Raw genomic sequence first — 21,261 nt, 5'->3', positions numbered from 1 at the left:
GTCACATCAGCAGTGCCGCTCTCCCTCGTAAAAACTCAGCACAATGCAATGGCATCACCAGCCCCAGAGAACAATACACAGAATGAAAATGCACCGCAGCCGATCTCGCAGAGCTGTGAATAAATACGCAGCGTCATGCAGAGGGAACACATGCTGTGCACCTTGCACCGGGAGGTCAGCAAGGCTGCAGGCTGAATCCACCCGCTGGGAGCCTGCGGGACGCCCCAGCGCTGCCACCGCCTCTGTCTGAGCGCTCACGTAGTTTTATTTTGGAATTCTCTTGCCCCAAAGCTGGCCGGTGGAGGTGAGCACAGCCTGGCCAAGAGCCCAGAGCTGCACGTCTTCATCAAGGGTTTGAAAAGGCAGAACTGTAAGTTGGCTTGGCTATGGGTCTCATCCGCCAGAAGAGCTGGTCTGGCTCTTGGCTGACAAAAGTGGCGGATGAAAACAGCTACATGTGTAACTGCGAGAAAACATGCTTTATTGTTATCACTCAAAATCCTTTAGATTGCTCTAAATATTTGCTTGCAAAGGGAGCTTTATGCCAGGACCATTTAAAATCCGAATCTACTCTTCAAATCACAGCTCATCAGAATCCTTGGCACAACTACACAACATGCTCATTCTAACTTAGAGGCAGATACCTTTGCCATTTGCTGCTGACTGAGACAGGAAAAACTGTAAACACTGTTGATTCTCCTAAGAAACATTAACAATGCAGTGAAAGCATAGGTCTTTGCCAAAGGCATTCAAATACCTGAAAATGTGCATTTCTGAGAAAGAAAGGACAGAGAAGGATACTTGCAGGCTATGTGTCTTTCTTCTGACCTTACCAGTGCTCTTTCTTAAGTGCTTTTCGTTCTGCTTACATTTTCTAACATAACTCAGCTCCTGTTTAAACCATTACAAAGTGGAGGTTACCTGATAGCTGGATACCTGGAGAGCTCATCATCACAGAAATTGCCAGAAGAGAAATATCAAGTTTGGAGGGCATTTTCCATCAGATGACCACTGTCTGTCACTATAGGTGAACCCATGTGGCTAAGGACCCCAACAGACACAGAACACCTGCACTGAAGCTGTCGCTTCCTTAAGTGTCTGCCTAAATAGTTGCTGGGTGCCTGACACGGTGTGCTTGACTTTGAGATATGCTTAAAACATAACATAAACATTAAATTTCACTGTGATTTCCTGTAAAACTTCACAAAGGGTGAACACGGCATTCCCACTATTGCTAAATAGAGAACACAAAGAAGATAAAAGACTTGTCCTCCCCATTCCATTAAAAAAAAATTAGAAATATCTAATTCAATTTCTTTGTATGGCCATTGACCAATCACATTTGAGAACAAATGCTTCATCTGCGGAACAGGTGATCCGGTCACCGAACTGCCACTGGTTTCCAGGGGTGCCGTTCCTTGGTGACCTTGAGAGTGTATTGCTTCAGACAGGGGCAGTGCGTGAGGAACGCTTCCACCACCTCCTTGCTGACCACGCAGTAGCAGTGGATCTCCATCAGCTTCTGGCAGTGCCTCGCCAGCTCTACTAGCGAGGAATTCAAGTCCTCCGAGGATGTGGTTTGGAGCATCAGCTTCTTCAGAGTACTGCTGTAGCTCTGGGTGACAAACCTGATCTGATCTACCATGTAATTGTAGGTGTTCAGTTGCAGCGTGCTCACAGGTATGTTCTGCTTTAGGATCCGTGGTATCATGCAGCCAGGGACCGTATGATCGAATTCAAGGTCTACACAGAGTCGAGGATGTTTTTGCCTGACAGCAGCCCACAGCTCTTCTGAGATGACTGGTATGTATTTGTCCAGGCGCTCACAGAAAATGTCTAAGTGGGTGAAAGCTGCTCTTTCTGGCTTGAGCAGCTCCAGAAATACATCATTGGACAGGCTGGCATAGTAGACCCCCAAGGCTGAGAGTTTGGGACACACACTGAGAACTTTCCTAACGGTGTTCGGTGCCACATTGCACACCAGGGTACGGTTGTTGATGAACAAACTTTGCAAGTTTGAGTTGGTGGCAGCTAGGAGTTCAACAAGCTCCCCATCGAGAGTAAAGGGCATATTTCGAAAATCAACATGCTGAAGATCTATCTGGGTGTTAGTGTTGCACATATTCCGTATGCTCTGCAGGATGTCCTGGCCAGAGTAGAAATAGGGGTTCTCCCCATGGCACGCAATGCACAGCTGCTGCAGCTTGTGGTTCTGCTTTGCCAGCACATCCAAGATGCGCGTCACGTTCCTGCGGTTGACCTCTTTGGATTGGTCAAATCTAATCTTCAGGTGTTTGATTTGGCTGAGGAACTGGCACAGGCTCTGCAGCATGCCCTCCTCATCCTCTGAATCACAGCTGGAAGGGTAAAACAAAAGGTCAGTCACTGCGGAAGGTAAACCGAGCAAACAGAGCAGATTCTCTACTGTGTTCTGGCAAACACCAACAGATGACACATTTCTCCTCACTAGATGCCTGGCAAGTCACTGTAAGGCCAAACTCTGACCGAGTGAGGCGGAGAGAGGAGTCGGCCTCCAGAAAGACCACTGGGGAGGTAAGTGCCATCATGAGAATGACAACCCAATAACTTTGTCTCTTGGTGATACAAGGAGCAACTTGAAGGGACTTACCTGAGAATGTAATACTTCCCGTGGCACCCAAATCATCAGCAGTTAACATAAAAGCCCACACTGCATAACACCATTTTCTGTTACATAAAGAAATGCTAGTCACGAAATGTAGCCACACACACAAATCACAGCTAACATCAATTAGCTGTCACAGCACAGCGCTTGCACATCTTCAACACGCTCTGATACGTGATGCTCTTGTTACACCTGCAGAGATGCTCACGCTTCAGAAACCCATTCCTCGTACCTGATCTCCGTGAAATGCCAAACGGAGCTGGAAGAAACAGCCCCAGCCCACTGCTTGCACACCTGGAAGGCTGTGTATCTATCCCGAAGAGAAAGGTAATAGAAAATTTGGATGAGGATTTCCTCTGGGATGCAGCTCCACGGGTCAGAGTCTGGAGCAAGCATGCTGCTGATTCAGCTGGGTTCAAAAATTGGGGAAACTTCCAAAACTGCAGGGAATTTTCAAACAACCCTGTTTAAAAAAAAAAAAAAAGAAGAAGAAGAAGAAGAAGAAGAAAAGAAAGAAAAAAGGAGATATTTAGCATTTACATACAAAGTCAAACCAACGCGACTGGGTCACAAAGGGGGTCTGCACTATTTTCAACTTGAAACTTCACCACATTTTGAAATTCAGTGCAAAAATAGAGGAAATCCACTGGCCGCATGTTTGCACACTATTTCCAACCAAGCCTAGAAGCTGGGAAATACTCTTCAAGTATTAAAGATGTTAGATCGAGGCTTTGGGGGAAAAAAAGTGCATTTTCCTGCAGCAAGGGCTTTGCTACTGTAAGTAATAAAAATGCAAGAGAATTTTCTAGTGCTGCTGCACCGGTATGCAAAAAGCTGAGATAGATTTCTCAAACTGAGTGGAAAAAAACCTCTTTGCAAGCAGAAGCTCTACACAGAAAACAGCCCCACACATCCATTTTTGTACCGACTGTGAAACAAAAAGCCCACAGCAGAATGGGGCAGCTTTATTGCAGTGACCCTTGCCTGCAAGAAGACGTGGCGGCCTGACAGAAATGTTTTATTACTCTTAATCCACTCATTATAAGCCCCATTTACACAAGTCTGACTTAGAAGCGGGAAAGCACATTTTGCTTGACCTTCTGTGTGAGCTATGAGCACTGGGACAAAGGCTGAGATTGATAAGCTCTGAACGGAACGGTATTTTTCATCCACTTTTCTAGATTTATTTTTCATAGATTAAAACCACCGCATAAAATCACGGACACGAGACAGCTTCTCAATCCCTATCGCGAGGTTTTTAAACGGCAGAGCCGCGCAGCCTTGCAAGCATCCCCGTTCTTGGGACAGCACTGGGGACGGCCGCGTCCCAGACAGGGGACAGCCTCCGGGCCACGGAGCCAAAGCAATGCTTCACTCCCGCGGCTTCTGCCCGATGCCGGAGCGCTGCGACGGAAAACAGCACAGCTCAGAGCGGAACAGAAGGACGCGTTTTTTTTCAAGAATCCGCCGCTTTGAAGCGTGACTCATTGCCTTTCAGCGTGCGACGCGGTAGCGCAGCATGTCTGCCACCCTCGCAGTGACAGCAGCTCTTCCCCATCCCCTCCCCCAACGAGGAACTCAGCCCCGCTTCCTTCCTGGGAGCCCGCTGGTTGTTGTCGCTGTTTCCTCTGCCGACGAAGCCCTCACCCCTATCCGCGCTCCATCCGCCCGCCCTGAGCGGCTCGCACCGGGGGCTCGAGGCGGCCGAGCGCGGCGCACCGCCCGCAACGCAATCAGGGCTCCCCGTTCACCCCTTGCGGGCAGCACCTCCCTGCGTCCGTCGCAGCCGCGCAGAGGCGGAAGCGGCGGCGCCGAGGCCGGGCGGCGGCAGCGGCGGCGGCGGGAGGTAAGGGCCACCCCGGGCCGCCGGGGTAGTGGGGGGGGGGGGCGCGGGGGGGGCGCCCCCCCGGCCCGCCCCCCCCCCCCCACTACCCCAGCGGCTCGGGGCAGCCGCCGGTGGCGAGCCGGTGGGTTTGTGGGGGGGGGCAGCGGTTCAGCAGACTCTGTTGTGATAGGACAGGGGGAAATGGCCGCAGACTAAAAGAGGGGAGATTCGGGTAAGAGGGGAGATTCGGATCAGAGCTAAGGAAGAAGTTGTTCGCGCTCAGGGCGGTGAGGCACAGACTGCACACAGAGCTGGTGCTGCCCCCCATCCCTGCAGACAGTCAAGGTCGGGGCTGTGAGCACTGACGGAGCTGTGGGTGTCCCTGCTCGGTGTGAGCAGATGGCCTTCAGGGTCCCTTCCCACTCAAACCATCCTATGATTGTATTAGCTTGCCAGTGAGGCACAGTGAGAATGGAGAGATGGACGCACTGTCCTATAAGGGAATCATAAAAGAGCTAGGACCTAAAGTGAAGAGTTATCCCCAAGAGCTTACCAGTGCAGAGCCAAGAGCCTACACGCCCATTGAATCACATGAAGGGTTTGTCTGACCAGACTGATTCCATCCCCCTTCCAATACCTATGGCCCCAGGACTGGTCGAAGTCCATAGTGACAGCAGCAGGGTAAAGGCAGCACTGCTGGGCTTTGCTCTGCTTTCTTAGGAGCAGGTTATGAGTCCCTGGCTGACCCTCATGAGGTTCCCAGCCTGTGTGAGAGGCTTGTAAGGCTGCTGTGCATTTGCACTGTGTGTGCCAACAGCTCTACAGTGTGTATCATGTGGTTCCTACACGGGATCCTGCTGTGGTTACGGTTAGCATCAGCCTCTGTGCATCTCTTCTTGTGCTGTGCTGTGGCTCTCAGGATTTTGGAGGCCTTGCACCACAGTTTTTTTTGCTGAGTTGTCAGGTTTGGATTCTCTGGAGCGCATGCACGCTTCCCAACAGCTTTGTAAACAGAGAACAAGGCCTTTGCAATGGCCATGGGGGTTACTGGTGCCGCAGATGAGGTCAGAATGATCTGATACACCTTCTTGCTGTAAAGTTTTAGATAAATCAATTTTCAGTTTGCAATCTACAATCCCAGAGTACATCTTGGTTGTAATCTTACTGTGCTGGGGAGAAATGAGGCCATGGAGTATTTTTGGACTATAAATAAATGGAATCCAGTGGAGAATGAATGCAGAACTTTGTGAGCTGCCAAGTTTTTGGGTCACCAGGTTCCATTGTGCTGTTCTTTACAAAATAACACTGAACTCCTTATAGGGTATGCTTGCTTCAGCAGCATCACCACCTCCTTCAAAAAACAAGGCAAATCCACGTAATCTTGTCATGCTTGTGTTCTTCCCATGTCAGGCCATTTATGCTGTGGTTTCTCAGCTGACCTGTGTGATTTTGTAGGTGCTGAAGATGGCAGGTAGCTCGGCTCCTTGGATCGGCAGTGCTTACCTCTTCCTCCAGTCAACGTGCAAGACTATCATTCTGCCAAATCTCTATGAAAGCGCCCAGAAGAAGCCCTGCGTGTTCAAGGCACTGAAGCTGGCATTAGCAGGTACCCATCCTCTCTGATATATTGGCAAACTGAAATATATTGGTATCTCTTCACATAGCAATGCCAAGCCTTTCTTTAATCCCCCACTCAAGGGTAAGGAGTTCTGGTGCTTACTCTGCAAACCCAAGACACAGCTAATGGGTAGGATGACTGCAATTTCATGCAATCTAGTCCATTTCTTTCACAATTTCAGGCTGTGATTTGAGTTTGAATGCAACTGGATGCAAAAACCTTCACTGTCATTCATGCTAACATATCTCCCTCATAACTGAAATGGGTTAGCAATACATCCAGCTACTGCTCTTCATCTAATCAGCATACACTCACTGCTGTAGAAGCACTCAGGTGTGTTCAGCTGTGTGCCCATTTCATGAGTGATAAGAGTTATTAATCTGTCTGGATGGGTTATAGTCATGGGAAACATTTCCTCTTTTGCCTGCAGTGTACTTCTGTACGTCTCACTTCAGCTTTTATCAGGATTCTGCATCAGCCACAGACTGTGCTTATTTATTTCTTAAAAGGCTACACAGAAGCCTCTCCAAAGGTTTACAGTCAGTTTATGCTTAAGAGATTCCTGCCTTTATGCAGAGCTCTCTCACATAGTCTGTCGGGTGGTGAGCCGGGGGGAAGAAGGAGATGAAGCAATGAACAGAGGAAAAAAGGGAAGACATTTCATGATCAGTGTGCAGTGTGGTGGTAGTGTAGGCCACCAAGAGGGGCATGAGGCAGTGGTGGCATTAGGTAGGAGTGGGGGCAGCTGAGGTGGCAGCAGGAACCATCCCTGGGCCACCAGCAGGGCTTGGTCTTGGAGGTGGCTGACACAGACCTGAGAGCATCCGATCAGGATGGCTCCATGCTGGCATCAGCACCATCAGCACCCAGCAGGAATCCACTGCAGCCCCTGGGTGCCTCCTCGGAGGAGCCCTCCATCACCTACTTGGACAGCAAGATCTCCATTCTCAAGAACAAGATTTACTCTTGGTTCAGCTTCTGCAAGCTCTGGCTTTCATGAGGCCAGGCTTTCTCATGAGTGCTACCTACCTTGACCTGAGCAACACTGAGTTGGATTTGCAGGCTGGGGCCGTTGCAGGACTTAAGCTGACCACAGTCATCAGACTGCAGCTGCTGGCTGTCTGGCTCAGCATGCTGCTGACCTGCTCCATAGCCACCGTGTCCACCCTCCTTGTGACTGAGGGAAAAGAAGGAGAAGTACAAGCTGTGGAAGCAGGGATGGGTGGACTGGGAGGAGTGTAGCGATGCTGTCTGGATGTGAAGGGATGGGATCAGACACAGGTGGAATTAAACTTGGCAAGGGACATGAAAAACAAGGGATTCTCCAGATACACTGGGTGGAAGGGATGGATGAAGGACTGTTTACCCCCTCTGATAAAGGAGAATGGAGAACTGGCCTCCTCAGACATGGAAAAGGCTGAGGTACTTAACAAGTTCTTCGCCTCAGCCGTCACTGCCAGTCAGGCTTCTTTCACCTCTTGTGTCACTGAACTTCTAGGTGGGCGTCAGCGGAGCAAAATCGCTCCAACTGTAGGAGCAGAGCAAGTCAGAGACTACCTCACGAGACTGAATGTGTACAAGTTTGTGGCCAGACAATATGCATTCCAGGGTTCTGAAGGACCTGGCTGCTGTGGTTGCCAAGCTGCTCTCCATCATATATGAAAAGTCACAGCTGTCATGCAAAGTCCACAGTAACTGGAAAAAGGGAAACATTACTCCCATTCTTAAGAAAGGGAGAAAGAAAGACCTGGAGAACTACAAGGCAGTGAGCCTCATCTCTGTGCCTGGGAAGATGATAGAACAGATCCTCTTGGAAGACTTGTTAAGGCACGTGCTAGATGAGGTGATCCAAGACAGCCAGTGTGGCTTCCCTAAGTGCAGGTCGTGCCTGAAGAGTTTGGTGGCCTTCTATAGTGGAGTGACAACATCAGTGGACAAAGGAAGGGCAACTGATGTCACCTACCTGGACTTGTGCAAGGCTTTTGACATAGTCCCACACTGCATCCTTATCTCTAAATTGGAGAGAGATGGATTTGAAGGCTTGGCTGTTCTGTGGATAAGGAATTGCTTGGCTGGCCACAGCCAGAGGTTCTGGTCAATGGCTCTATGTGCTGGAGGCTGGTCGCAAGTGGTGTTCCCTAGTGGTCTGTCTTGGGTCTGGTGCTCTTCATCATCTTTATCAATGACATAGATGGTGGGACTGAGTGTACCCTCAGCAAGTTTGGAGATGACACCAAGCTGAGTGGGGCATCTGACATAATTGCACTCATTGCACTTTACAACTTCCTGAAGGGAGGTTGTGATGAAAAAGGGTCTGGCCTCTTCTCCCAGGCAAATAGTAGGAGCTGAGGAAATGGCCAGAAGTTGTACCAGAGGAGGTTTAGGTTGAACATTAGGAGAAACTTCTTCTCTCAGAGAGTGGTCAGGCACTGGAATGGCTGCCCAGGGAGGTGGTGGAGTCGCTGTCTCTGGCAGTGCTCAAGAGGCACCTGGATGAGGAGCTACGAGATGTGGTTTCGTAGCTTGTGGTACTAATAGCAATGGGAGGGTGGTTGGACTAGATGATCTTACAGGTCGTTTCCAACCTTGCAATTCTGTGATTCTATGATTCTATGATAATAGAAGGAAGAGATGCCATCCAAAGGGACCTGGGCAGGCTCAAGAGGGCATTAGAGAACCTAACAGGGTTCAGCAAGGCCAAGTGCAAGATGTTGCACTTGGCTGAGGCAATTGCAGGCATATATGTGCAGACTGAGAGAAGAACTCATTGAGAGCAGCCCTGCAGAGAAGGACGTGGAGGTCCTGGTAGATGAAAAGCAGGACATGAGCCAGCAGATCCCTTCCACACTAAGCCATTCTATGATCAGTACTGTGGGGTTTAGTGTCTGTGTTCATGCTCAGAAGCATCTGTTGTCTGCTGAGGCTGCCAAGTCAGAAAGGAGGGCCCTGTTACTCAGAAAGACTGGCATCTCTCTTCAGACTATGACTCGTCAGGCTTGCAGATGATCCTGCACTCCAATGTATGCTCAAGGACAGGGCTGCCATCCAGAGAGATCTGGAGAAGGAATGGGCAAGCAGGGATCCTATGAAGTTCAGTAGTAGCAAAGCAATCTGTCCTTGAGAAGGAGGAACCCAGCGGCAGAACAGGCTGGGGATGGACTGGCTGGAGAGCAGCTGTGTTGAAAAGGACCTGAGGGTCTTGGTAGGTAGCAAGCTAAAGGTGAAGTCTGGCAACCCAGAAATACAGTGTATCAAGGGAAATGATTATCTCCCTCTGCTTAGCACTCATTAGACCACATCTAGAATACTGCACCCAGTTTAGGGTCCTGCAGTACAAGAAAGATGTTGATAACGTGGAACAAGTTCAGCAGGGGGCCACCGAGATGCTTGGAAAGGAGATGCTGAGGAGCCAGGCCTGTTCACCCTGGAGAAGAGAAGGATCTGGGGAGCCCACCACCAGCCTGCCGGTACCTACAGGGAGGCTAGCAGGAAGAGAAGGATGCACTCAGATGGTGGTATGGGAAATGAGAGACAGCAGGCATAAATGGAAACAAAGTAGACATTGGATGACAGGTCAGACATTTTCCTCTGGGAACACAGTTGTATGTTCTCTGTCCTGGCATGGATAAAGCCCTCAGAAACTTGGTCTGACCTCAGAACTGACTCTGTTTTGCAAAGGAGGATGGGCTAGCGACTTCCTGGGCTTCCTTTCAATTTGAACTGTCTCATGAATGATCCTATTTTATGAATGTTTACTTAAACACAGTTATGTAGGAGGATTGCAGTTGGTATGAAAAATGCTTGATTTCTGCTGCAGAAACATTATTTCCTTTTTTTGAAGGCTATTTTTTAAAAGAGTGATGGCCAACAGAAGCTATTTTCTGACTTTAACAGGCACAATTACATTAGCATCAGTTGTACTTAAACATCAAAAAAAGGTGTTGAGATACAGATGGCCATAAAAGTATGTTTCTCTTCCTACCTTTGCACCAAGCTGACTTTAGACTCATAGTAATTTGAAGAATTTATCATATTTACCTAGAACAGCTATCACACAGTGCTCTTTACCTATCATACAACTGAGGTCATAGTGTTTAACTGGGTTTATGCGATTATCATGTATTTCTTCTGGCAGTCATCAGTTTAGCAAAGCTGGCTAGCTGCTCCAGTGCAGGCCAGTTCCATATCTAAAGACGTGAAACAGCAGGAAACCCAACAGAGTTGTCCAGTTAGGCTCAATTTCTGCCTGCTTTGTTTCACTGGAATGTGCATCTGCTCACACGTTTAGAGGAAAGCTCTCAGTAAGGCTAAATGCTACCATGCTCATTCATACCTAAAAAGGACATGGAATCTGAAGCTGTCAGAAGTTTCAGAAAGAAGCTGCTTTTGAAGTGGCTGCCTTGTATGCCATTCAGAAAGGTTTCATGTCTGTACAGCTTTTCCCTACCCCAGCCCTCTTGCCCAGTTATGCAAGCTTTTGTTTAATTAGCACATACAAAACACAAAGCATGAAGGAAGTAATAAAAATAAAAGGGCGTTTCTGATCAGCAATCCTGAACAGAATTAAAATGCTTCTCCTAAGTACATAGTCCAAGTTATGCATCTAGACCAAACTAAAGCTTCTAATGCAACCAGCAGTCTGTAAACCCTGTAATACCACTGTTAGCACAGATTTTCAAATGCTAGGTCATTTGTCCTCGCTATTGCAGAACATGCAGGTCTGCTTTGCCTTAAGTATTCCTCTGGGCACGTTTAAATAATGCCATGGTGTGTGGTTTAGAAATCATTGACACAACGGCAGTCTGAGCAGATTCATCCACGCTGCTCTGTGCAGGCAGTGCAGCCAGCCTCCCACAGGCCAGTGCTGCAAGAGAGAGCATAGAAGACACGGTCAGTGTGCACAGCTAATCGAATTTAAGCTCTGCTGGGGGAAGGAAGGATGAATGCCTGATCTCCCTCTGTTGTCCATGTCTCTCAGGCTCCATCCACACTGACTTCAGAGGGCACATCCTTGCCTTGTCCTTGCTGACATTTTACAGTGAGTTCACTCTTTGTGCAAAGAAATTTAAAGGTGTCCACTCTGACAGCCAAAATTCTTGTGGTTGGGTCTGTCATGTAGCTGGGTCTGTCATTTGCCATTTGCGACATGCACTGAAGGCATCAAGCCAGAAGCTACCTGTGGGCACAGGGCTGGGAAAGAAATGCTAGGTCTCTTTCCAGGACCTTTACCACTGCCTGAAACTCCAGTGATGGGGACAGAAATCTGGCTCAGAACTGAACTGAACTGTGCATTTTTGTGTATAAAATGTGTATCTCTGTTGTGTACTGTTTTAATCTAACCATTTCTGCCCTAGAAGTGGAGCCTTGAACTTAAAAGCTCCCCCAGTGAGCTGCTTTGGGAAGTTACCTGGGCTGTAGTACAGAACAGCTTCCTCTGGATGCCACGCTGCAGGGATTCATGGTCACAGGGCAGCGAAACCTAATCCTTTCCTCTTGGTTTTATATACAGGCTTTTCATCCCAGAGGACTTTATCACAGAGAGAAGATGATTCAAAAGCTACTCCATTGCAGGCTTGGTGGTGGATGGGAGTGGGTCTGGGTTGTCTGTCTCGTGCCTGGATAGTGACTTTGCTCACTTCTCCCTGCCAGACTCCACCGGCAGCGTGAATGGTGTGGACATGCTCAAAGTGCACTGCAGCCACCCACACCTGATAGTCCAGCTCAAATTCTGCAAGCAGGAGAACTGCCGCCGCTTCCTGCAGAGTTACCGGGAAGGATTGCTCCAGAAGTCCCTCCAGAACCACCTCCAGCTCTCCTTGGCCATGACCACGGTGCCTCTAGAAATGGAGCTGAAGGCTGGCAATGAGCACCTGGACAACATGCTGAAGGATGAGGATCGCTGCCTGGAGTGCATATACAGAGAAAAGGTGAATGGGAGAGGGAGGGAAGCCAAGCAGTAACACAGGATGCAAAGCGGGTGCAAATTCTGCTCTGCTGCTGTGCGCTGGACTGCCAACTTCTCCTTCCTTCAGCTCTCAACTGTAATATGGAGAACAGCTCTGCCCTTCCCCAGAAAAGATCTGGGTACTTTTCTCAAGGACTATAGAGCTACCTTTCTCCCCTGCCTCACACATCTCAACCCTAGCAATGGTAACATGAGCACGAGCAAAAACATCACACACTGCACCAACAGCTTGTGACAGAGTGGGGACACGCAGCATCTGCTGCCAGCAGGCTGCTGTTCTGACATCAGTGCCTCTCTCAAGGATGACATCTGGTGTCCATCTGTATCCATCTCATCTCACACTTTGGCTCTGACTAATCCTGCTAGCAAGAACAAGGGCCAGTACTGGGGCCCATCTTGTTTAATATCTGTATTGGTGACCTAGGTTAAGGGATTGAGTTCACCCTCAGTAAGTTTGCAGAAGCTGGGAGGTGGTGTGGATCTGCCTGAGGGTAGGGAGCAATCTAGATAAGCTGGATCACTGGGCTGAGGTGAATGGGATGAGGTTCAACAAGGCCAAGTGCTGGGTCCTGCACTTTGGCCACAACAACCCCATGCAGTGCTGCAGGCCTGAGGATGAGTGGCTGGATGAGTGTGAAGAGGAAGGGACCTGGGGGTGTTGGTTGGTGCTCGGCTGAACACGAGCCAGCAGTGTGCCCAGGTGGCCAAGATGGCCAACGGCATCCTGGCTTGCATTGGAAATGGTGCGGCCAGCAGGAACAGGGAGGTGAGCATCCCCTGTACTCAGCTCTGGTGAGGTTGCACCACGAGTGCTGTGTTCAGTTTTGGGCCCCTCAGTGCAAGAAAGACATTGAGGCCCTGGAGTGTGTGCAGAGAAGGGCAACGAAACTGGTGAGGGGTCTGGAGCACAGGGCTTATGAGGAGCGGCTGAGGGAGCTGGGATTGTTCAGTGTGGAGAAGAGGAGGCTCAGGGGAGACCTCACTGCACTCTACAACCTCCTGAAGGGAGGCTGTGATGAGGAGGGGTTTTGGCCTCTTCTCCCATGCAACAAACAGGACCCGAGGAAATGGCCGCAAGTTGTGCCAGAAGAGGTTTAGGTTGGACGTGAGGAGAAACTTTTTCTCTCAGAGGGTGGTCAGGCACTGGAATGGCTGCCAGGGAGGTGGTGGAGTCGCCGTCCCTGGCAGTGCTCAAGAGGCACCTGGATGGGGAGCTGCGAGTTCTGGTTTAGTGCTAGTGGTGGCAATGGTGATGGGAGGGCAGTTGGACTGGATGATATTGTAAGTTCTTTCCAACCTCGTGATTCTATGATTCTGTGATTCTAACAGTGGGATCTTGTCATCTTACCACAAAACCAAAGCACTTGCTGTGATTAAGCTTATTGCCTTTTTCCTCTCCTTGTTTTTTTCCCACCTGGAACTACCAGTATCTGACAGCTTTGCTTCCCTCTCAGCAGTCCTTAGGATCAGGCAGTCTCTGCCTCCACTGGAAGATTAGGCACGAGAGCGTGTTCTGACAGGTTGCTTTTCTGCAAGTGCAGAGATGAAATGCAAACCATTCACCCGGGACCAAACATGTGATAACAGGCATCCTTTCAACTTCTGCTTGCTGCTCCCTCCCTCTGCTGAATTAGCTGACTGGACAAGAGAAATGGGTTATTGTCTGTTCCCCAGAATTGACTCAGCCTGACCTCTGCCTACCAGCGCAGCAGCCAGAAAGATCAGTGGCCGGCTGAGGGCAGTGCTGGGTGCCAACCTGCTGTATGCAAGCGTAAGTGCTAAACTGAGTCAGAGCACCATGGAGTTTGACTGCTCACACGTGCTCTGCATTATTTCCTTATCCTCTTTCTCCTTACTTTCTCTTTCGATATCAGATTGGTTTTATCTCAGCAAGGCTTGAGAGGTTGCAGAAGCACTAGGAACAACACTTAAGTATAGGAAGGGAAGGCAGGGAGAAGGAGAGTAGCAGGAGCTGCCTGCTTTGCTGGCCATGAGCTGTTAGATCAGCTCACCCTATTTTGTGGGTCTGACTCTCATGTGGAGTAAATCAGAGAAGCTCTGGTGCCTTAATTCTTGCAGTAGGCTTCTGAAAATAAATGTGGACTAGGAGCAATTCTGTGCAGCTTGTAAGTAGTCACTGATGCATGTGACAGACCCGAGGGGGGCACTGCCCATTTCAGATCACACTGCAGGTAGAAATGCGCAGACTTACACCAGAACTCCATTAGACTATCTGTCCAATTCACAATACCAGCTATAGCAATCTCATTGCTTCGCTCTCAACACCGTGATCTTAAGCCACACTGAAAACCTGCCCTCCAGCTAAATACCTACAGCTTTGTGAGATGGTGAAACTGGCATAAATCATCAATGCTGTTTGCATTACAGCCTGACCGCCTGCGGGACGAGGAGATCACAGAGCTGGAGGAACGGCTCAAGAGCCTGATTCTTCACCAGAACATCAACAACAACATGCCTTCCAAGGACTGCATGTCACTGAACTCCCCTTCTCTACCTTCTCAAGGCAGCTCCCTTTCCCCACAAGTCACATTTCTTTTTCAGGGACAGCAGTTTGGTGAGTAATGAGAACTGAGCCAGAGAATCTCAAAGGCCAGAAGGGAGCATTAATGTCACCATGTGGTGGAGTGTACCTGGGATAAACTAAGGATCTCCCAGCATCCCATGGAGAAGGAGTTGCAATAGTATTAAGATACTGTCACACTCCTTCAGATCAGGCCTCGGCTTATTTTTGTCCTGGGCTGACCTGCTTAATCCAGGCAGCCTGCGGTACAGTGTCTGTTTCCAGTGATGTCTGCTGCAGAAAGCTTTCAGGTGGTCCTATGTAGCAGTTTTAGTTTGAGATCAGCCTGGTCTTTTCCAAGTGTGCCTAAGGTGTGTGAACAGTCCCCAGTGCTAAACAGCTGAGGAGAGAGCTCCTGTCTGCGTTTCAGTACTTTAAGGATGTGTAGCCAGGGAGCAGGGGGCTTGGTCTGAGTTGCTTTTGAAAGGCAGAAACAAAGAGGATGTCTGTCAAAGAAAATTGAGCTCTGGCAAACCCCAGGAAAAATAGGAAAATAAAAACATGTTAGGTAGGGGCAAGCCCAGGTACCTTGATGTCAAGGAAGGATTTTGGAAGGGGAATGAGCCTGACAGAATCCCAGAAATGCCAGAGCAGACAGCTGGGAATGGGTAAGTGCCACCCAAGCCATCGGTGCTGCTCAGTTGATTTTCTCTTTCCAGCATTAGAGGATTGTGTCAGAGTGCACAAGCCCTGCCCGCAGCAAACCAGTCCCTTTAGCCTCACTGCTCTTGCGCTTCTGCTCCCAGCGCAGTGCTGGCCAGGTGTTAAGATACCAGCAGACAAGCAGAGCAGCAGCACAGCTCCTAACAATGCACTGTGAGTTCTGAACAGCCTCCCAGCTCCACAGAACACTGACCAAACCCTGCCTACATCACATCAGCCATGAAACCCTATGTTTAATCTGCCCTCTGTTCCTTTCAGACAATAGAACGCTCACACCAGATGACCACCAGAAATTTGCCAAGCTTGTGTCCAAGAAGTGGAAGCAAGTGGGTCGCTCCTTGCAGAAGAACTGCCGGGCCCTGCGAGATCCTGTCATTGATAACCTGGCTCACGAATACGACAGAGACGGACTTTATGAACAAGCCTATCAGATGCTTCTTCGATTTATCCAGTCGGAGGGGAAGAAGGCAACGATAGCACGACTGATTGCAGCCCTGGAAGAAAATGGTCTCACCAGCTTGTCTGAGGAGCTCTTGGGCCTCCATTCTAATGAGGATGACTCCTAGAGCCCAAAGGGTGGTGGCATTGCTGAGGGCTTTCTTGCTTTAATTAGTGTATGAGACTGCTGCCAGCGTCTGGGAATGTAATGCCTTGAAAATCACTGCAGGTTTATGTGCTGAAGGGAGTGCCCTGGGCAGTTTCTGTGCTCCCAGAAGCCAACATGGGGCTCTGATGTTCCTTATTTCTTTCTGTTTCCAGAAGTCGATGTTACTTTCCTGTGAACCACTAAGACAGCCTGACTTCCTTCAGGACTGAAATGTCACAGAGAAGCAGCCAGGCAAGTTAACGAGCCCTGGGGAAGGTGGGAAGAGGTGAAAAGCAAGGAAGGCATCTCAGAGAATTCCCCTGGGAAGCAAAGCCAGTGTTTCTCAGATGTGGCCCAGGGGCCATCACCTGGAGAACTGCAATATATTGTCTCATATTGACATGTATGCCTTCAGGCTTGAAACTATGTAAAGACAAAGGAAAAGTCAAGTTTATAATGTTTTCTTTGTTCTTCAAATGAGGACCATCTGCAGCAAGTACACCTGTCCTGCTCTACCCCGGTGTAGTTCCTTCCCACATCTTACCACGTGCCACTGCCTTTACCAAAGGCAGTCATCATCTTCCACAGGGCACAAGATTGCTGCTGTAGAAGACTTCAGGCACTGAACAAACAGTGTGGATAAGCACAAATTCAGAGCTCTTTCAGGACTATGGTGTACAATAATGTATTGACTGCCTCACGTCTAGCACTTCTCCCAGCCTGGAGGAGTTTGTGAAAGGAAAAACACAGTGCTGCAAGAATAATATACAGCCTTAGAGTCAGCAAATTGCCCACAGGTCACTGATTGAACCTGCTGCTGTATGGTGCATTGCAGCATCAAATACCATCCAGACCCCGCCGAGCAAGCCTCTCCAACCAGCTGGCTGCCAGTGCCTTCGCTCAACCTGTCCTTGGCCTGCTGAGTTCACCAGGGATGTGTCAGGATCTGCACAGAGCCTTTCCAATGACAGCAGTGTTGTTGCTGTGTGACACTTGGGCATCAGATCCCATGCCGGGACCTACCTGCCTTGCTTTTGAGGGCAAAATATTGCTTACAAGAGAAAGTACCTAAAACTCAGGGCTGATTCCTGCTTTCAGTTCCAGTGGGACAGGCCTGCTGTCTCTTGGTGTGTTGATGCAGACTGCGACAGAGCAGAGCTTATACCTTTACCTATACCAAAGCACAGAGCAACAAGTTTGTAGCACAACACAGGTCCCATGAAGCACAACAACCAGTTTTGACATATTCCTTATTTTTTACTGATACTTTTTTACTTAGGTGTTAATTCTCTTCCTCTTTGACCTTCCCATCCATGGGCAGGAGCAGCTGGTGGTCTTGGAAGTTAAGTCAGACATAGAAGAATGTTTTCTGTGTCCTGTCCTCTCCCTTCCAGCAGTACCAGCGCTCTCCCCAAAAGAAAATGAGTATCTCTGCCACGTTTCCTTTTGGGACCAGCACAGTGATTCTGGTCTTCGTTAGTTTGGGCTGCAGTGGGACTGTACTTGGGAGCATTTAGCTTTCCCTGGCTGGGGAACTCTGGCAGCAACCCACCTGGCCAATGGTTCTAAAAAAAAAATCAGAAACTTGAAAGTTGCTGTAAGAGCAACAGTGTTTGCTCTTTATTTTGCAGCAAATGGCTTTTCAGAAAACACGACCTATGCATGTTGTGCTGCCTCATTGGTAGTGAATATTTCTAAGTTCTCAGCCTACCGGTATTCATTGCTCAGTGTTCATACAATTATAAAGCAGTGGCTCATTGGTGTATAAAAGCTTTTATATCATCTCTTAGCACTCAAAATGAGAAAAGCTCATTCTTTGGCATCGACTTTAAGTACAAAAACTCTCTTTGCTGTTATTATGGAGCACTGAGCATGAATGCTTTTTTCTTTTTTTTTTTTTTTTATAATGCAAACCTTGTGCGTTTTATTCCTCTGCTAGCAATTTGCCTGTGTGTCTCCTCTTACTCACAGATTCCCTCCCTAACGTGCCATTAAGTGCTGGAGCTCCTGGCTCCTTCTTTTCAGAAATCAGGTACCAGTAGTTGTATATTATGTGCAATGCACATTTGATTCTGGTCTCAAGCAGACTCCTGCCTGCTAAAAGAGTTGTTTTTTTCTGTGTCATTTGGCACAAACACAGATAGAGGCAATTTTCACAGATGCCTTGTTATGAAATAGACAAATTATAGGATGTGAGAACCCAGTGTCCTTTGCATTGAATTGACACATGGCTAGGGCATGACTCCAGACTTACTTGGGCCTGTTTTATCCAGAAGATTTTACAGCTGTTGTGCACCAGTATGCCAGGACAAGGGGACTTGCAGCACACAGGACAGGAAGAAGCACTCGCAACAAAAAACATTAGCAGAGGTTTATGGAAGAAATCAGAGTCTTTACCTCTGATAGCAATGCAGTGAGTGAAACCAGAGGAAGAATTACAGGTTGGGGATACTTGCTGGAAAGCAGGCACTCGGTGCTGGACGCTGGCTTTCTTCTTTTCCTGGGCAAAGCTGTTGCACACTGCCCCTACTCAGGTGCCAAGACATGCAGGTGACCCCCTTAGTGCTCCTTACACTGATCAGCTGAATCTAGCGTGTCAGATGGGCTGAGAGCAAAGCTGCAGCTGGACTGGGCTGCATCCCTTGGCAGCTCTTCCCTATGTGTAGATACGCCTGAAAAAAATGCTGCTGGGGGAGGCCATCAAACATGCATCAAACCAGCACGCGCTATTAAAAGCAAATGAAGATAGTTATCAGTTCTGTGTAAAAAATGAAATGAGAGACAAAAAATAAACAGCATGAAACGAGGCCAAAACATGCGTCCAGGGCAGGATCCAAGAGGGCTTTTGTTGTGGTGCAGACCGTTTCTGTGGTTTTAGCAGTGTTTCAGATTTGAAGGAGGCTCCTTTCAGTCTGCCAGAAGGAATAAAAACACATCCAAAGGAGGATTTGAGCGAGTTGTTTTGGCACAGTGGAGCTACAGCTGGGCAGCGAGAGAGAGTGGAAGTCAAAGTGCACAGACTTTCACATGAGGTTGCTCAGAAGGTAAACAGAGGGAGACACTCAGGTGTAAAATGGGAACAAAGGAAAGCATCAAACTTGCCCTGCAGGACGGAGCCATCCAAAGGCCAGCCTTGGGCCTCTTGGATGATGGTGAGGAATACACCATAGATTTTAACATGCTGAAAAAGTCTGTGATCATCCCAGCTGATCAATCGAAACGGGGCAGGGAAGGTGCTTTCTGCCGGCTGTAGTTCTCACAAGCTGCAGCTGCCTATGGGTGAGCTGACGCAAAAAGGACAGGGCTTTGGTGTTAGTGATTGGAACCGCTGCAAAACCGTGAGCCAAATTGAAAAGAAATAATAAAATTCACTTTCAGTTTTTCACAGCAAGTCAAATTAAGAACAAATGCCAATTGACCGCTTGCAGCAGCACTTTCCAGGGCTCCACACACTTGCAGAGGCAGATATGTGGATTATTTTTAATGCAGAATGGGAAGCTCCTGTCTGAGCACTGCGGGTTGCAGAGCTTCAGGTTGCAGAGCCCCCAGCTAAAATGGTTTCCTGAAGTTTCGCAGCAAGTCTCAGTACTGTGTCTGTTTCACAACCTGGGGGAAATAGCAGCAGAAAATGTCAAGATCTGGACATTAAGATCAAGAGGTGTGTAGGGTGAGGGAAACCACTTGCTTGGGGAAGTCGTGGGTGCCTGGAGAGGAAGCTGCTCTGGCAAAAGGTCTCCTCATGTGACAAAATTGTGGGTTTTTTTCCCCTTTTGCTACCCGTTGAAAAATCTGCTTCAGGACTGAGGAGACATCCTCAGTGGGTCAGAGGGTCAGCTCTGCCTTTCAGACATACCTCAGAGCAGGAACCCAACGTGGCACACAAGGCACTGAGGGGCCCCAGACTCACTTGTTGAGTTTAGCTGAAACTTCACATGTAGCTATGAACCGTTGGCATTGCACGTCTGAATCCAAGGCAGTACTGGAATGGGGATGGAGAAGGTTTCTTCAGTCTGACCAACACAGAAGGGTGGGTGAGTGGGGGTGGTGAGGTGCTCTGCTTCCCACAGCTGAGTCTGGCCACTTGGCTTTGGCACAGCAATGGGTCCAATTTGTAAGGCCTGAAGTAAAAAAATTGCAGTAAAATGAATTTTTTTTTTTCTTCTCTGGATTTGACTGGGTTTGAACTTCTAAAGCCAGTGGAGGAGTTTGACTAATTTAAATCAGTTGGAGATCTGTGGTCAAGTCCCTTAGTCATCAGTGGAAAAATCCCTTGCTGACCTTCTACTTCCAAATTTCCACACTATGCAGCATCAGATTGGGATCAGCATCTGCAGCTGTGGGCTGCAAAACCACGCATACTCAGGTCTGGGACATTCAGCCTATATGTATTGTCTTCTATAGGAGAAAAAAAAAAAAAAAAAAAAAAAAAAAGCACTTTGGTCTATTTTTCCATTCTCTTTTATAAATAAACATATACTTTTGACAAAAAGAGCCTGAGAGACTTTCTTTTTAAGCACTTCATACAGTGGTGAGAAGAAAAGGGTTCTGAAGTTCTGGCCTCACCAGCTGTCACAGCAGCATCCAGCTGAGGTTTCTGGATGCAGAATAGAGTCCTGCCCCAAGGCCGGTGCCCACCTGAAAGTGCATGGCTGCCATTTCAAGTCAAAACCCAGCACAGCCAGCATGACCTCTTCGGTTTCTAGCGACTCATGGTTGAGCCTGTTCAGGTGGGGTCACCCCAAAGTGCCATCTGGCAGCTCCCCGTGTTCCCTCCAGTGCTGCTACATCTGTGAGGCTGCTCCAAGCCCACGGCACCACTCCTGCCCCCTGGGCCCTGCTTGTGGTCAGCGTTCTCAGGGGCAGCAGCCCACTGCGGGGGAGCTGCTGGGTTTGGACTTCCCGTCTTCTGCTCTGGGTTTGCACAGGAAGCCATGGGCTGACCTGACAGCTGCACTCGGGGAAATTCCTTCAGCCATGAGCTGGAGCAGAGCAATATTTCACTCTGACACACTGAAACCTCAGGCAGTACTTTAAATCCCAAGATCGGCCCTTCTTCATTTATCACCACACTGTATTCCCAGCAGCACAGCATGGCTCCTCAGGGGTGTGATGGGCAGCAGGGCTCTGCCCTACGGCAGGCAGGCAGACACTGCATACACAGCGCCACTGACCAAATTACCGACACAGCATTGCCACGCAGAGTGACACAGCTCCCAGCAGAGGACGCCGTCTGTTCCTCAACTCCGGGACTGTCACCCAGGGGAGGGATGAAAGGTAGATAGCCTGGGGCTGCTGCTGTAGAGGAGAAAGAGGGAGGTGTCTTCAGCCACACAGGGGTTTTTTGAAAGCAACCAAATAGGTCAAAACCACAGCTTTATG

At 48.8% G+C, this 21,261-nt stretch overlaps 2 protein-coding genes across 3 annotated transcripts; one reads left to right on the top strand and one right to left on the bottom strand.

Moving 5' to 3' along the window:
- Nucleotides 1-67: 67 nt before the first annotated feature.
- Nucleotides 68-5,074, bottom strand: FBXL8 (F-box and leucine rich repeat protein 8). 2 transcript variants are annotated; one of them, XM_042886070.1, is made up of 3 exons: nt 5,023-5,074; nt 2,877-3,107; nt 68-2,357 (listed from the first exon to the last, which is right to left on the bottom strand). In XM_042886070.1, exons 2-3 carry the CDS (start codon nt 3,038-3,040, stop codon nt 1,382-1,384), a joined length of 1,140 nt encoding a protein of 379 aa, XP_042742004.1. In that variant the 5' UTR covers nt 3,041-3,107; nt 5,023-5,074; the 3' UTR covers nt 68-1,381. The 2 variants fall into 2 exon arrangements, with proteins under 2 accessions (XP_042742004.1, XP_042742003.1); XM_042886069.1 differs by lacking the exon at nt 5,023-5,074 and adding an exon at nt 4,292-4,373.
- TRADD (TNFRSF1A associated via death domain) lies at nt 4,456-17,560 on the top strand. Its single transcript, XM_042886071.1, has 5 exons — nt 4,456-4,490; nt 5,925-6,075; nt 11,737-12,014; nt 14,441-14,627; nt 15,555-17,560. Exons 2-5 carry the CDS (start codon nt 5,934-5,936, stop codon nt 15,860-15,862), a joined length of 915 nt encoding a protein of 304 aa, XP_042742005.1. The 5' UTR covers nt 4,456-4,490; nt 5,925-5,933; the 3' UTR covers nt 15,863-17,560.
- The last annotated feature ends 3,701 nt before the right edge of the window (nt 17,561-21,261 follow it).

Source organism: Lagopus leucura, unplaced genomic scaffold (assembly GCF_019238085.1).
Source record: "Lagopus leucura isolate 7727_CA_CO unplaced genomic scaffold, USGS_WTPT01 Super-Scaffold_100054, whole genome shotgun sequence".
Taxonomy (NCBI): Eukaryota; Metazoa; Chordata; class Aves; order Galliformes; family Phasianidae; genus Lagopus; species Lagopus leucura.
The sequence above is the reverse complement of the archived record's forward strand: the minus strand, read 5'-3'. Positions and strand labels throughout refer to the sequence as shown.

Excerpts from the sequence above, each read along its gene's own strand:
- FBXL8 (XM_042886070.1), bottom strand. The coding sequence starts at position 3,040 with ATGCTTGCTCCAGACTCTGACCCGTGGAGCTGCATCCCAGAGGAAATC. Across the intron at positions 2,358-2,876 it reads TGGCATTTCACGGAGATCAG|CTGTGATTCAGAGGATGAGG; the intron begins GTACGAGGAATG and ends TTACCCTTCCAG.
- TRADD (XM_042886071.1), top strand. The coding sequence starts at position 5,934 with ATGGCAGGTAGCTCGGCTCCTTGGATCGGCAGTGCTTACCTCTTCCTC. Across the intron at positions 6,076-11,736 it reads ACTGAAGCTGGCATTAGCAG|ACTCCACCGGCAGCGTGAAT; the intron begins GTACCCATCCTC and ends TCTCCCTGCCAG. Across the intron at positions 12,015-14,440 it reads AGTGCATATACAGAGAAAAG|CCTGACCGCCTGCGGGACGA; the intron begins GTGAATGGGAGA and ends TTTGCATTACAG.